This window comes from Argentina silus (genome assembly GCF_951799395.1).
Source record: "Argentina silus genome assembly, chromosome: 17".
Lineage (NCBI taxonomy): Eukaryota > Metazoa > Chordata > Actinopteri > Argentiniformes > Argentinidae > Argentina > Argentina silus.
The window spans coordinates 902,794-918,244 of record NC_139671.1 but is presented as its reverse complement, the minus strand read 5'-3'; the positions used below and the strand labels follow the sequence as shown (position 1 = coordinate 918,244).

General features: G+C 49.7%; 2 protein-coding genes across 2 annotated transcripts in view; both read right to left on the bottom strand.

Annotated features, from left to right (window-relative positions):
* Window positions 1–393: 393 nt before the first annotated feature.
* On the bottom strand, window positions 394–4,993 carry LOC310817975 (enoyl-[acyl-carrier-protein] reductase, mitochondrial; the record flags this gene model as incomplete). Its single annotated transcript, XM_083688733.1, has 10 exons — window positions 394–554; window positions 646–718; window positions 907–967; window positions 1,904–1,977; window positions 2,620–2,722; window positions 3,241–3,343; window positions 3,749–3,892; window positions 4,026–4,157; window positions 4,319–4,416; window positions 4,740–4,993. The coding sequence occupies 10 exons, from the start codon at window positions 4,991–4,993 to the stop codon at window positions 394–396; spliced, it is 1,203 nt and encodes a 400-aa protein (XP_083544859.1).
* A 1,623-nt stretch (window positions 4,994–6,616) lies between these two features.
* The window catches only part of lama2 (laminin, alpha 2), a gene marked incomplete at its 5' end in the record, with an annotated part of 106,098 nt that continues 97,263 nt past the window's right edge, over window positions 6,617–15,451 (bottom strand). Inside the window, 8 exons of the mRNA XM_083688732.1 lie at window positions 6,617–7,029; window positions 7,824–8,046; window positions 8,617–8,747; window positions 9,453–9,606; window positions 10,274–10,432; window positions 11,463–11,652; window positions 12,282–12,394; window positions 15,254–15,451. The exon at window positions 15,254–15,451 is cut by the window's right edge and continues 16 nt beyond it. Of these exons, the coding sequence (XP_083544858.1) occupies window positions 6,872–7,029; window positions 7,824–8,046; window positions 8,617–8,747; window positions 9,453–9,606; window positions 10,274–10,432; window positions 11,463–11,652; window positions 12,282–12,394; window positions 15,254–15,451 (1,326 nt within the window). The 3' untranslated portion in view covers window positions 6,617–6,871. The remainder of the gene's footprint in view (window positions 7,030–7,823; window positions 8,047–8,616; window positions 8,748–9,452; window positions 9,607–10,273; window positions 10,433–11,462; window positions 11,653–12,281; window positions 12,395–15,253) is intronic.

The following is a 15,451-nucleotide window of genomic DNA, read 5'->3' as shown; positions in this document are numbered from 1 at the left end:
TCTTTGGCTCGCAGCATTTTCCAAGATGGCTTCCTAAACAACCTAGTTCTCCCAACAGTGCTTTCAGAACCAGCGTTCTGAATGATGTCATAATGAGGTGTGCTGACTGGACATTCCGCCGGTGAAACCGCGACTGTGATGTGTGAGATAATGACTGTGTGTTAACTGTGTTTAAGGAGCTGATTTGACCCGCCCCCTCCTGGCCCTTCCACTGTGCTCTATACTGTGAATATGACTACGTCTCTTCTCATGTTCAATACTGTATGTTCTACTGCTTATGAAATGACCACTCAACATTTTGTAAATAAATATAAATGTGTAATTACTATCCACTGGGTACTTTGTCTGCTTATTAAAGTCTGTATGTATGTGTGTGTGTGTGTGTGTGTCTGTCTACATCAGTAGTACATGTTTCCTCTGCTGGTCCTGTACAGTGGCGTGGAGGGCGTGTCTGTAACGCTGGAAGGGGATTGGCACACACTGAGGTGGGCGGAGCTGGCCAGTTTCCAGCAGACCACATAGTGATGTCACCATGCTCTGTAGACCACTCGTATCTGGAGACAAAACACACACAGTACATTAGTAAAGGTACAGGTAAAGCCAGGGAGTGGTTGTCAACAGTGAGGATTGTATCATCATGTTTACTCTGTCTGTTGTTCCTCTTCCACTGGGTCATCCAGAAACCCTGCAGGCTGATGTTCTTAAAGATGAGAGTCTTCTGTCAGAGAGACAGGGAGAGAGAGAGACAGGGAGAAAGAACGACAGAAAGAGAGATGTAATTGTTCTGACAACAATGGAGTTAGGTTTAATTTAAGATTGTATCAAACACGAGTCTCTGCCCATGGATGTAAATCGACTTCATGACTAACTCTGACACATTTACAACAACACAGCTGCTGAACTCACAGCTGGGATCAGGAGAGGTTTCTTGGCCATGCCTCCATAGGTGACCAGGGTAGCTCCGTCTCTACGGTTACATACAGTCGAACACACCTTTAAACGACACATCTCATTCATACAGGCAGAGAACAGTTACACTTGAGCCATTTAAATACACATCTTACTGATGTCATTAAAACAACCACATCTAAAATGTTGCTTTTCATTATTCACGCAGGGTGGTGGAATCCTAACTCGAGATTCACGGGCGTAACGCAAATCATCGCTGAAATTCCCCATTTCCCCATCAATGGAAGATTTACGGAAATGTCTTCTTTCACACACGCAGGTCTGGAGTTAGATCCACCCACAGTAGATATATGACAATGGCCTAAAGCAGCACCCTGTTTATAGGAAGAATGAATGGTCTCCTGTTCCCATTTATCCTCATCTAGAGAGCCCTCTGGTACTGAGACTGAACCCAGCTCAGCGCTCACTGATGTCACAGTCACAGATCAGCTTTACTCAGCAACTGCCAAAGAGTTCTGGAACACTCACCACCTGGAGTGCCAAGTGTTCTATGTGGTACTTAGCGAGCAACAATACTTTGATTGGCTACAAAATGAAGCATCATCATTTATGCATTTCTGGTGAATAAAGTCACTCTTGATAAATGAGTCAAAAACAACACACTGTACAGTACTTTACTGCATGACCCAGTAGACCCAGTCCTCCCTCTGCTGGCCATCGACCAGACACCTCAGATACCAGGGCCCTGTTTGAATACTCTCAAGATGCAACCTTCCCTGCTTCCTTCCTTCCTTCCTTCCTTGATTACATCACTAATCTGACATGATAATATGATTGGGGAAAGCTTGCTGTGACCAATCAAATCATGTTCGGTCAGTGATTACATCAAGGAAGGGAGGAAGGAAGGAGGTATGTCATAAGTATTGGAACAGGGCCTGAACCAGGAAGGGAGGAAGGGGTATGTCATAAGTATTGGAACAGGGCCTGAACCTACTGTAACTGTGAAAGCACCAGTCCACCACTCCTCCCTCCTACACAGTTCAACCCGAGGACAGGCTGGGGCAGCTCCTGGAGAGGGGAGGGGAGGGGAGGAGAGGGGAGGAGAGGATAGGAGAGAGAGAGAGGAGGAGAGGAGAGAGAGAGGAGGAGAGGATAGGAGAGAGAGAGAGGAGGAGAGGAGAGAGAGAGGAGGAGAGGAGGGAGAGAGAGAGGAGGAGAGGAGGAGAGGATAGGAGAGAGAGTTTACTGTAATTCATCTGCTGATACTTACGGCTCTATTTCCAGCCGGCACTGCAATTTGTGCCGGCGTAAACAGGTGAAAATACCACCGCGCTTTCTCTCTGTCTCGCTATCTGTCTGTCTCTCTGTCTCGCTATCTGTCTGTCTCTCTGTCTCGCTATCTGTCTGTCTCTCTGTCTCGCTATCTGTCTGTCTCGCTGTCTCTCTGTCTCGCTATCTGTCTGTCTCTCTCTCTCTCTGTCTCGCCTGCGCTCCCGTGGGTAGAGTAGCGGTAATGACTGGTTTTTATGCCTTTAAAATATAGCCCACAAGTCCATATAGTAGAACAACCATGACTACAACTTATCTGAAGCCCCCTTTCATCACATCATCCCTTTAAGATTCATATGAGGTCAAAGGTATTTCATCTGAAAGGTCAAAGGTGTTTCATCTGAAAGGTTAAAGGTCATATTAGCTACTCTCTTCTCTCACCTGAAGGGTTTGACCCCGCCCCAAACTCTCCATCTCTTCCTCAGTGACAACATAGTCCGCCCCCATCCCTCTAAGCTCCTCCTCCACCTCCTGCCGATTGGCCCTGAGAGAAAACAAGGAAGTGAGCCTCATGATCTTCAGCCTGCATCCCACTCTGCTGTTCTGTGTAGATAATGTGTGTAGATAATGTGTGTAGATAATGTGTGTAGATAATGTGTAGCTGGAATGTGTATTTTATGTCATCTAATGATGAAATACTCCAGATTTTTTCTTTTGATGTGCCACTTTGAAGCCAAAGCCACATTTCCTTATTGAGTACATGCTAGTATTCTATTATGTTCTATTCTATTATGTTCTACTGTCACTATTGTCAAAGTGGGGTACGCGTAGCCCCGGGGGTACGTGGATCGATCTAGGGGGTACGCGAAATAAATCTGTGATTTCCCTTCCCAAACAGTCCTGTTAGCCGACTGCAGTCTCAGTACCAAAAATAAATGCATGCACCATATCCAACAGAATAATATGATCACAATGTCTAACATGGAAGGGGTAATGTTCATAGAATATCAATTAGTAGGATGTAGAGTGTCTCAGGGGGTACATGAACCACTGCTCTGTTACCTGTCTCTGATGATGTTGATGGAGGTCACCCCCAGGGCAGCAGCTATCTGGATGACAGCCTGGCCCACAGCACTGTTAGCCCCATTCTGGATCACACTGGAGCCTAGAGAGGGGGGGGGGGGTTGGAGGGATGGGGGGATGGATGAAGGACTAAATGAGTGAATTAATGAATACATGGATGGATGGACGGATGAACAGACGGATGAATGAATGACATTCAGTCCTACACTGTTGTTTGAACATCATTTCACTGCAGAATCCCATCCTCACGCTGTGATATTCTACTAGATCAGACCCACGCCTCAGACTGCTGCTGCCTCATTTCCTTCTATGCATTACAATGAGCCCGTCCTCCGATTTCTACCTCCACCAGCCTCCCCTACATTACAATGAGCCCGTCCACCGATTTCTACCACCACCAGCCTCCCCTACATTACAATGAGCCCGTCCTCTGATTTCTACCTCCACCAGCCTCCCCTGCTGAAGTGGTAGCTGTTGTTTCCTGTACCTGGTTTCAGCTGAACAAAGTCGTGCAGCATCCTGTAGGCGGTGCAGGGGTTAACTCCGACAGTCGCTGCTCCCAGTAGAGAGAGGTCCCTGGAGACCTGGAGGAGAGCACCAGCCTCACACACCGCCCCCGTCCTCCAGGTGCCTACACACACACACACACACACACACACACACACACACACGCACAGAGTTAGAGTGTCTTGTAAATGCCGACCTTTTTCATCTCTACGCCTCCCAGAACAGAACAGGGCTGTAGTGACAGATGGTTCCCTCACCAAAGCCAGCGTCCCAGGGTATGGCCCAGTCTCCTGGTCGCAGAGTGATGACATCACTCCCCACCTCCACCACCTCCCCCAGCCCCTCGTTGCCCCCCACGGCAGGTAGCGGGGGCAGGATGGGGTATGTACCTGAGGGAGTGATCATAAAGGACAGTTATAAAGGACACTTGCTATAACACGTTTATAAAGGACAGTTGTTACAACACATGTGTAAAAGACAGTTGTTATAACACATTTATAAAGGAGAGTTGTTATACTACATTTGTTATAACATGTTTATAACGTCCTACCTTGCAGCATGTTGATATCAGCAGGGTTGACGGGTGCTGCCAGCATCTTCAGTCTGACGCCGTGACGCCCCAGGGCTGGCAGAGACATCTCCTCCATCCTGACAGGAGACAGTTTCACCCACTTTATAAACGTGTTATAACAACTGTCCTTTATAAACATGTCCCCCTCCTCCTACTCTAAGACCCCTAGCCCCTGTCTAGAAACAACCCCTAGCCTCCTTCAGGCTTCGGGACAGACTACATGCCATCGTTCCCTTTTTGTTTTACATACTTCACACACACAGACGTCACTGTCCTAACCCTAACCCTAACCCTAGAGACCTCTTCACCCCCACTACCCCCCCTGTACTAACCCTAACCCTAACCCTAACCACCGTACCTCCGCTATGATCTGCAAATCCACCCCGGCCTTCGTCCTTACCTGACGTTGTCACAACGCTCTCCATGCTGTCTGTACACCAGCGCTGAGCAGGTGTGGACCAGGGTGGCTCTCCCCTCTCCCTGCCCCAGGAACAGCCCTCTCCCCCGGGCTAGTCTGACCAAGGCTCCCCTCCTCTCCCTCTGCCAGGTGTGGAGGAGCCGTGGAGCTCCAGAGACCAGGGAGGCGCTCCTCTCTCTCTGCCCCAGGAACAGCCCTCTCTGCTGGGCTACGACCCTGACCACAGCTCCCCTCATCGTGACTACCATCATAGCAGTCTGGTCCTCAGTTTGAATGAACCAGCACCTCTATGGGATTTTCACACCACAGTCTCACTTCTCTAAACCTCCCCTCCTTACAACACCACAACCTCCTCTGGCTCCAGACGCTGAAGCAAACCAGTGATTTCCCAGGCTGGTTTCTTCACTCATCCAGAAACGGCTGATGATTGTGAAACAGAGCGAATACAAGAAGAAAGATCTAGATTTGAATCCTCCATCTCAAACAGTCGATTCCAACGCTAACAATCAGCGCAATCAATGTTCTGATCACACGTTCTTTTTCTACGGAGACGTGAATCAGTGCATCAGTGTCCTGATCTGATGTGCATTTCCATGGAAGTTCTGATGACTTAAAAATTATTTCGTTTTTTTGTTTTATCACAGGTAGATCAGATGTTACCTCACCAGATTCATACACTCCTTCAAATAAAATCACAAACACGTCATTTGCTATGAAAGCGCTTTATTATGACAGATCATCTCATGACTGGAGTTCACCGACTGCTGCAGTGGAGACGGGGGGAGCAGACAGAGAGGAAAGGGTTAACAGGGCTTCCTCATTCCGGTAAGGGCCGGCACAGCACCACATCAGGGCCCTTTGTTTTGGGGTTATATTTTGGCTCGGCTTGCCTTTTGGGGGTGTCTGTGGTCCGCTGTTAGTTCCTATAGTTTGTATTGTATTTATTGTTGATATTGTTGAGTATTGTTCTTGTTGTGAAGCGCTTTGCGACATTTGTCCATGTGAAAAGCGCTCTGCGAATACATTGGATCCGTTGATTGATTGCGTAAGCCTGCTCCGGGAGACCTGTTGCTATATGAGTCTATGGGAAATGAAGCTAATCAGACGTCATAGTCAGCTACAATCCAGGATCTGACAGGGTTAAAGGTCACGTACGGCAAATGGAGGCAGGAAAGTCCTTGAATGCCATCAATGGATATATCTGCATGCGCTGTGTATGGAACATGACACAAACTCCAATCACACAACCACACCATGCATAGTGGAGGTATGCTACTTACGTAGCTCAAACAGACAGACAGACAGACAGACAGGGGGCCAGACAGACAGGGGGTCAGACAGACAGACAGACAGGGGGTCATACAGACAGACAGGGGGCCAGACAGACAGACAGACAGGGGGTCAGACAGACAGACAGGGGGTCAGACAGACAGACAGGGGGCCAGAGACGTACAGGAGAACACTAGTCTTTCTGAAGGATTTCACTCCAGGTAAGGCACTGTCTATTGGGGGGAGGGGGTGAAGGGCAGGTGAGTAGACTCTGTTTAGGGGGAGTTGGCAGAGGGGCAGGTGAGGGGTGTGTCTAAGTAAGGGGACAGGTGAGGGGTGGGGGTGTGTCTAGGTGAGGGGTGGGGGTGTGTCTAGGTGAGGGGGACAGGTGAGGGGTGGGGGTGTGTCTAGGTGAGGGGTGGGGATGTGTCTAGGAAAGGGGACAGGTGAGGGGTGGGGGTGTGTCTAGGTGAGGGAGGGCAGATGAGGGTAGGGATGTCTCTAGGTGAGGGGGGGCAGATGAGGGTAGGGATGTCTCTAGGTGAGGGGGGGACAGGTGAGGGGTAGGGGTGTGTCTAGGTGAGGGGGGGGGCAGGTGAGGGGTAGGGGTGTGTCAAGGTGAGGGGTAGGGGTGTGTCTAGGTGAGGGGTAGGGGTGTGTCTAGGTGAGGGGGGGACAGGTGAGGGGTAGGGGTGTGTCAAGCTGAGGGGTAGGGGTGTGTCTAGGTGAGGGGGGGGCAGGTGAGGGGTAGGGGTGTGTCTAGGTGAGGGGTAGGGGTGTGTCTAGGTGAGGGGTGTGGGTGTGTCTAGGTGAGGGGTGTGTCTAGGTGAGGGGTAGGGGTGTGTCTAGGCCGGGGCGGGGCAGGTAAGAGGTTGGACACCCTTCAGTTCCAGGGCCTTGTTGAAGTGGACCTCGGACACCTTGGTTGCCTTGGTGATCTTCATGTTCCTCATACAGCCTCTGAAGGAGGTGCCGGTGGTCAGACCGAACTGCTGCAAACCATCTGGAGACAGAGAGACACAAAGACACAGGTGAAACAAACTGCTGCAAACCATCTGGAGACAGAGAGAACAGAGAGAGAGACAGAGAGAGAGACAAAGACAGAGAGAGAGACAGAGAGAGAGAGATAAAGACAGAGAGAGAGACAGAGAGAGAGACAGAGAGAGAGACAGAGAGAGAGACAAAGACAGAGAGAGAGACAGAGAGAGAGAGAGAGACAGAGAGAGAGACAGAGAGAGAGACAGAGAGAGAGACAAAGACAGAGAGAGAGACAGAGAGAGAGAGATAAAGATGGATAGAGACGGATAGAGAAAGTAGAGAGTGAGTGAGAAAGAGGGGAGAGAGGGGGATGACGATGATGAGAGAGAAGGAGAGAGAAGGACATCAGTGATTTATGGCCATAATCTTCCGCCTCATTAAGCAGATTCATGTTGCTGTATGAATGAGGCTGGTGACCTGACGGTGACCCCTGGAGGTCAATAACAGAGACGCTCTCCACTCTAAAGAGGGTCACAACGCCTCTTTAATAACAACATGTTCATCATAAAACACTCAGTCGGACAGAAGAACACAGTCTGGTAAACAACTTTAATGTGTCAATATTGATCTAAGATATCTACCCCCTGCAGGTGCTTTGTGTATGTCGTACCTGGGTTATGTGGGTTACCAGGTGTACAAAGATGGGGTAGGGGTCTGGGGTCAGGGGTCAAGGACAGGTTAGGGTTAGTGTTGGGTGTAGGGGTTAGGGGTCATAGATGGGTAAGGGTTAGTGTTGGGGGTAGGGGTCAGGGGTCATACCAGGGTATCCTCCTACGAAGACGGGATCGCTGGTGTCAGCGGTGTTGGAGTGGGGGTTGGGACTCTCCGCCTCCGACTTCCTGCCGTCCACGATCAACTCCAGCCTATGGCGGAGCTTGTGGGCGGTGACAGAGTGCCACTGTCCGTCACAGAGCCCCGCCTCCTCGTCAGGCTGGTACTCTGCAGTGATTCGTCCAGCTCCATTGTCAACATGGAACAGCAGCTAGAGAGGGGGGGTAGGAGGAGAGGGGTGGTTAGGAGGAGAGGGGGGGTAGGAGGAGAGGGGGGGTTAGGTGGAGAGGGGGGGTAGGAGGAGAGGGGGGGTAGGAGGAGAGGGGGGGTTAGGTGGAGAGAGGGAGGGGGAGGGGGGGGGGGCAAAGCAAAGTCAATACTGACTGATATAACAAATAGGTAATACAAACTCAGAACAACACGTGACGTAGCTATGAATGAATAATTATTTTTACAAGTGTGTGTGTGTGTGTGTGTGTGTATGTGTGTGTGAGAGAGACAGAGTGAGTGTGTGTGAGTGTGTGTGTGTGTGTGAGAGACAGTGTGTGTGTGTGTGCGTGTGTGTGTGTGAGAGACAGTGTGTGTGTGTGTGCGTGTGTGTGTGTGTGTGTGTGTGTGTGTGTGTGTGTGTGTGAGAGACAGTGTGTGTGTGTGTGTGTGCGTGTGTGTGTGTGTGTGTGTGTGTGTGTGTGTGTGTGTGTGAGAGAGACAGAGTGAGTGTGTGTGAGTGTGTGTGCGTGTGTGAGAGACAGTGTGAGTGTGTGTGTGTGTGTGTGTGTACCTTGCCGTTGACCAGCTCCAGCCCCAGTCCGTCGGTCTTCTGGCTGCTGACCCCGAGCAGAACACCATTGCTCTGAGACGTACGGAACTCCAGGTCAAAGGTCACGTCCAGACCCACCCTGTAGGACCCCACTGGAGGAAAGAGAGAGAGAGAGAGACAGAGAGAAATAGAGAGACAGAGTGAGACATCAGAACCTTGTCTCTCCTGGTAGCTAACATCAGAACCTTGTCTCCTGGTAGCTAACATCAGAACCTTGTCTCCTGGTAGCTAACATCAGAACCTTGTCTCTCCTGGTAGCTAACATCAGAACCTTGTCTCCTGGTAGCTAGCATCAGAACCTTGTCTCTCCTGGTAGCTAACATCAGAACCTTGTCTCTCCTGGTAGCTAACATCAGAACCTTGTCTCCTGGTAGCTAACATCAGAACCTTGTCTCTCCTGGTAGCTAACATCAGAACCTTGTCTCCTGGTAGCTAACATCAGAACCTTGTCTCCTGGTAGCTAACATCAGAACCTTGTCTCTCCTGGTAGCTAACATCAGAACCTTGTCTCTCCTGGTAGCTAACATCAGAACCTTGTCTCCTGGTAGCTAACATCAGAACCTTGTCTCTCCTGGTAGCTAACATCAGAACCTTGTCTCTCCTGGTAGCTAACATCAGAACCTTGTCTCCTGGTAGCTAACATCAGAACCTTGTCTCTCCTGGTAGCTAACATCAGAACCTTGTCTCCTGGTAGCTAACATCAGAACCTTGTCTCCTGGTAGCTAACATCAGAACCTTGTCTCCTGGTAGCTAACATCAGAACCTTGTCTCTCCTGGTAGCTAGCATCAGAACCTACGCGCTTTGAGGTGTCCAGTCCCATCGAAGTAGGTTCCTTTCTCAGTGCTGACGTAGCAGCTTCCTACCAGGTGACTGGAGGTGGGCGCGTCCAGGTCCAACTCCTTACCCATCATCCTGAAGTTCTTAACACAGCCGTTGATGCTGTGCAGCACCTACAACACAACACGACACAACACAGTTTACTGAACAAGGCTGTGGAACACCTGAAGGAGGCTCACAACACATACATGATATCATAGAGTTGAATCCTGTTTCTAGGGAATGCTATCAGCTCCGATGCTTCAGACAGTAGGATTCAGCTCCGTAGTAACAGAGCTGAGCGGTTTGTTTTCACGCGTGTGCATAACAGGGAGAATTACTTTAGTGTGAAAACTACAATATGATCATTTGTCATTACGAGAGCTAAATGATTGAGACAGGCCTTCTATCTGACTTCCTGCGGTATGAAGGCATGATGCACCATACCAGCACCATACCAGCACCATACCAGCACCACCACTGAGGAAGAGGTCAGCTGGCATCTTTTAATGGTGGGATGATGTCCTCATAAAGTAACTTCTGCATTTCTGATCCTCCTGTTGGGTTAGAGGAGTGTGTGTGTGTGTGTGTGTGTGTGTGTGTGTGTGTACAATCCTCTTGGTAGTGTAGTGTACTGCATATTGTATTATTTGTATTGTTTGTATTGTATGCTGCATTGTCATGGAACCGAGCCAAATAATTTTACTCCCTGCACTTGTGTATGAGACGTAACAAATAAATTGAAACTTAGAGGAGTGTGTGTGTGTGTGTGTGTGTGTGTGTGTGTGTGTGTGTGTGTACCGGTCCAATCCTCTTGGTGGTGTAGTTGATGGGTAGACCACCGATGTACAGCATGCCAACCACGTCCAGGATGTCGGCCTTCTTAGGGCTGGTGGTCTGCTTAGAGTAGCGGTTGTCTATGGTCAGGATCCCTCTCTGCTTCTCCCTGATCACACGGATCTGACACACGCACACGCACACGCACACGCACACACACACACACACACACACACACACACACACACACACACACACACACACACACACACACAGAAGGGGAGGTCATGTGAATAATAAAAATACTTAGATCTCAGAGTGCTGATGCTTATGAAGCATAAAGGAACCAAAAGCAGAAGAACCGTGTCAGTGCTTCTGATGACATCACTCATTTGTTGGCCAGTGGACAAACATGTGACACACTTCTGGGAACTTTTTTAATACTTTTTTTTCCGATTTGTTTTTCACTTTCTCTTTTTCTTTTCTCTCAGTTTCTCAACTCTGACGTTCAGATCAGGTCAATGTTAGTTCCTTGTTGCTGTCACCATGCCAACAGCAGAGACAGGTGACGTGCTGTGTTTACCGGTGTGAGTAGAGGTGAGATATCCAGACAGTCAGACAGGTGAGTCAGCGAGCATTTTAGTGGCAAAAATACCAGAAGTGTGCTTTGTAATACTGATATAACTACAGTCAACGGATGCCTCCAGACTGGTGAGTCTATACAGTCAGACTGGTGAGTCCAGACAGGTGAGTCTATACAGTCAGACTGGTGAGTCCAGACTGGTGAGTCTATACAGTCAGACTGGTGAGTCCAGACAGGTGAGTCTATACAGTCAGACTGGTGAGTCCAGACAGGTGAGTCTATACAGTCAGACTGGTTAGGCCAGACAGGTGAGTCTATACAGTCAGACTGGTGAGTCCAGACAGGTGAGTCTATACAGGTGAGTCCAGACAGGTGAGTCTATACAGTCAGACTGGTGAGTCCAGACAGGTGAGTCTATACAGGTGAGTCCAGACAGGTGAGTCTATACAGTCAGACTGGTGAGTCCAGACAGGTGAGTCTATACAGGTGAGTCCAGACAGGTGAGTCTATACAGTCGAGTCTATACAGGTGAGTCCAGACAGGTGAGTCTATACAGTCACACTGGTGAGTCCAGACAGGTGAGTGTATACAGTCACACAGGTGAGTCCATACAGGTGAGTCCAGGTGTACCTTGTGCCAGTGGCCGTCGTTGATGAGGCGTGGCACACTGACGGAGGTGTTCCCGTTGCCCAGGTCGAAGGCCAGGTGCGCCATGCCCTCCTTCACCTGGATGGTGGCGAAGTCAGCGTGGTTGATCCTCGCCATGTAGAACACCAGCCCCGACACAGCCTCCGTACGCAGCTCAAACTCTATGATCAGCCTGGAGACACACACACACAATATATACACAACACTGTACATACACAATATACTCACAATATATACACAACATACTCACAATATACTCACAATATATGCACAATATACTCACAATATATACACAATATATATACAATATACACAATATAATATATACACAATACTTATACTGTATATACTGAACATATATTCACCATCTACTCATTGTCCAATAAGCTGCTGAGGTAAATCATGATCAGGTACCAATGTCAATATTGCTGTAACAACACTAAGCCCTACATTCAGACCCTCTCCTTCATCTGAGCTACAATCAATCTGTCTAAACCCACGCCCCGTACGGGCGCTAATCCAACCAGGAGAGCCTCTGTACGTCCAGCCCACGCCCCGTACGGGCGCTAATCCAACCAGGAGAGCCTCTGTACGTCCAGCCCACGCCCCGTACGGGCGCTAATCCAACCAGGAGAGCCTCTGTACGTCCAGCCCACGCCCCGTACGGGCGCTAATCCAACCAGGAGAGCCTCTGTACGTCCAGCCCACGCCCCGTACGGGCGCTAATCCAACCAGGAGAGCCTCTGTACGTCCAGCCCACGCCCCGTACGGGCGCTAATCCAACCAGGAGAGCCTCTGTACCTGTTTTTAACCTTGGTGTCATCAAACTCAAACGCCTGGTGGCTGTTTCTGGACAGGCCGAACTGCTTGGCTTTCTCCAGGGCCACGGGAGCGGCCTCCGCAGCACAGGACAGCTGAGGGAGAGGAGAGGGACATCAGTCATTCACACTGAACATCACCTGTAAAAAACAAACAAACAGGTTTTTTTAACCTCTTATTCATTATCTCCAGCACCACACCAGTGTCTGCGAAAACTGCGATTTTCTGTGTTCTCTGGTTAAGATAAGAGAAAAGGAAATGGAAAAGGAAATGACATCTTGTGATGTAAAAAGAAAAGGGTTTATGATCTAATCGTGACATTCTTACACGTCCTTTAGTCAGCGCTTCAAATACTAAAAACATTAGCGTAATTACAAGCCATAAAACGTAAAACATGTTTCCGTCCAGGGTGCTATTCTAACACTGGCCACTAGATGGTGCCGTTGCTAAAGACATGAGAGTCCTGTGTCCCGCTGAGACCATGCGAAGTGAAGAAGACAGACACATGTTTTAACAAGGCCGCCCCTCCTCAACCCTGTAACTCCACTCAGGCACCATCGGCACGTCAGAAACAGTCCCTTTGTTCATAAAGACGTCTCCGTCCCCTTGACCTTGGCATTGTATAACTGTCAGACGCAGCCTGTGTCCTTTCTTTCATATTCTGCTGCAGTCACAAAGCCTCATGCCACCCAGGCAAGAGGAGGTTTTCTCCCGACGAGGTCACAGGTAATGGAATGCCTGTGTCTGTCTGTTAAGATGAAGCCTCCACAGGAATACTGATCACCTCAGACCCTCACCTCTCTGACAGAGGAACGACACAGGGAGTCACAAGGCTCTGGACACTGGTGGAACTGTGGGGTATATTGTGTGTTAAAGTGAGTGTTGTACATAAGCATGGTGTGAACTGTCATTGTATTTGGTGAGTGAGTGAGTGAGTGAGTGAGTGAGTGTGTGTGCGTGTGTGTGTGTGTGTGTGTGTATGTGTGCGTGTGCGTGTGTGTGTGAGAGTGAGTGAATGATATATCTGGGTGATGGAGGGATGGTAAAGGTTACGTCCCCATCCTCCACCCTCTCCTGAAGTGTGTACTCACTAGTACACTCCCCCTCGTGGACTTAAAAGGAGTGGACTGGTGTAAGCAATATGGTGGACACTCTCCAGCCATGCTGGCACCCATCCAATGTTTTTAAATGTGGGGAACGAGTGTCCACTTACAGGTGAAGGGTAGAGGGTAGAGAATTGGAATGCAGCCATTGTAAAGGAGGACAGTGGGTCTGTAGGCAGGTGGAGGGGGGAGGTTGAGGAGGTTTAGGTGGGTGGGTGAGTGGGTGAGTGGGTTAGGTGGGTGGGTGGTTTAGGTGGGTGGGTGGGTGGGTGGTTTAGGTGGGTGGTTTAGGTGGGTGGGTGGGTGGGTGGTTTAGGTGGATGGGTGGGTGGGTGGTTTAGGTGGATGGGTGGGTGGTTTAGGTGGGTGGGGGTTCGGTACCGGGGGGGCTCCTGGTTCCACGGTGGCGGAGGGTACAGCAGTGGGAGTTACGGCGGGGGGCGCGTCCTAAAGCAGCAGCAGGGTGAGGGGAGGGGGGAGGGAAAAGGTTAAGCTGGGGTCTCTCTCACACACACACACACACACACACACACACACACACACACACACACACAACCAACCAATAAGATGAAGGCAGAGATTCCATGAATGACAAAGGTCAAAGAACTGCGGAATAGAATACTGTATTCAAACCGCTAATCAATAACTGACACTGTGATTGAATGACACCCTCGTCTCAAAGCAGAGGCAGGCGTTTGAAACAAGACTGGAAATGCAATACAAGAGACACACAAGGTCATATCTGTCTGATTATCGATGACATCATCTATAGAAGTGCATCATGATTGTGTGGTGTTGGCTAAGGACCAGACAGCTTAGGTCGGGGGTTTGATTCCTGCTGGGACCATAAATACTGAAACGTATGCACTCACTGCAATGTAAGTCGCTTTGGATAAAAGCATCAGCTAAATGGCACATATTATGGAGGCAGTTCAGTGGAGGCTGGGGGAGGCAGAAATCGGAGGACAGTCTCATTGGCTGGCTAACTAGATATACTACTGTTGTTCTGTTAGTGTGTTGAACTGTTAGCCTGCAATACAGTATGAGAGAATAGTGGTAGTGTCCTTTACTGTGTTTGATACCATTCCCCGTTCCGTTCCATGTATTACAATGAGCCCGGCCTCCTGTTTCTACCTCCAGCAGCCTCCCCGGCCTCCCTGGCCAGCCACAGACTGCACACAGCGCTGTAGACCAGTAGCAGGAGAGACGGCCAGAGAGGATCGCGCTGTGAGCTGTGTGATAAACAGCCTGTCAAGCCTGCAGGTTTACCTATAGTGCAGAGTAATGGACCGGGACACTGCCCTCTCTCTCTCTCTCTCTATCTGTCCCATCTCTCTATTCTCTCTCTCTATCTGTCCCATCTCTCTATTCTCTCTCTCTCTCTCTCTCTCTCTCTCTTTATTTTCTCTCTCTCTCTGTCTCCTAAACAGCTCTCTCTTTCAGCCACATCAGCCAGTCTGGTTCCTGGAGTGAGTCTGACTGGGGCTGGAAGTCTGCTCTGTGTTCATGTAGGACTCAACCCCACCAGTACCCCTGGTAGAACCTAGAACCTACACTGGAGGCTTCTAGAAGGGTGAAGGGTCGAGAACCTATAGTGGAGGGTTATAGAGGAGTTCTAGGAGGGTGAATGGTTCTAGAACCTATAGTGGAGGGTTATAGAGGAGTTCTAGGAGGGTGAATGGTTCTAGAACCTATAGTGGAGGGTTATAGAGGAGTTCTAGGAGGATGAATGGTTCTAGAACCTATAGTGGAGGGTTATAGAGGAGTTCTAGGAGGGTGAATGGTTCTAGAAGCTATAGTGGAGGGTTATAGAGGAGTTCTAGAGGTTGGAGGGTACTAGAAAGTACTTACAGTGGAGGGTGGCGGGGTCTGTCTGGGTGGTGCGGGGGCTGGAGTGGGCACGGCAGGGCTGGGCTGGGACACCTCCTCCTCCTCTTTAGTCTCCTCCTCCTCGTCTGGCTCCTCCTCCTCTGGCAGGGGAAGTGGCGGCGGGGGAGGGGCCAGGCTGCGACATTGGCCAATCTCTGCGTTCTCAAACGCCACTGGCTG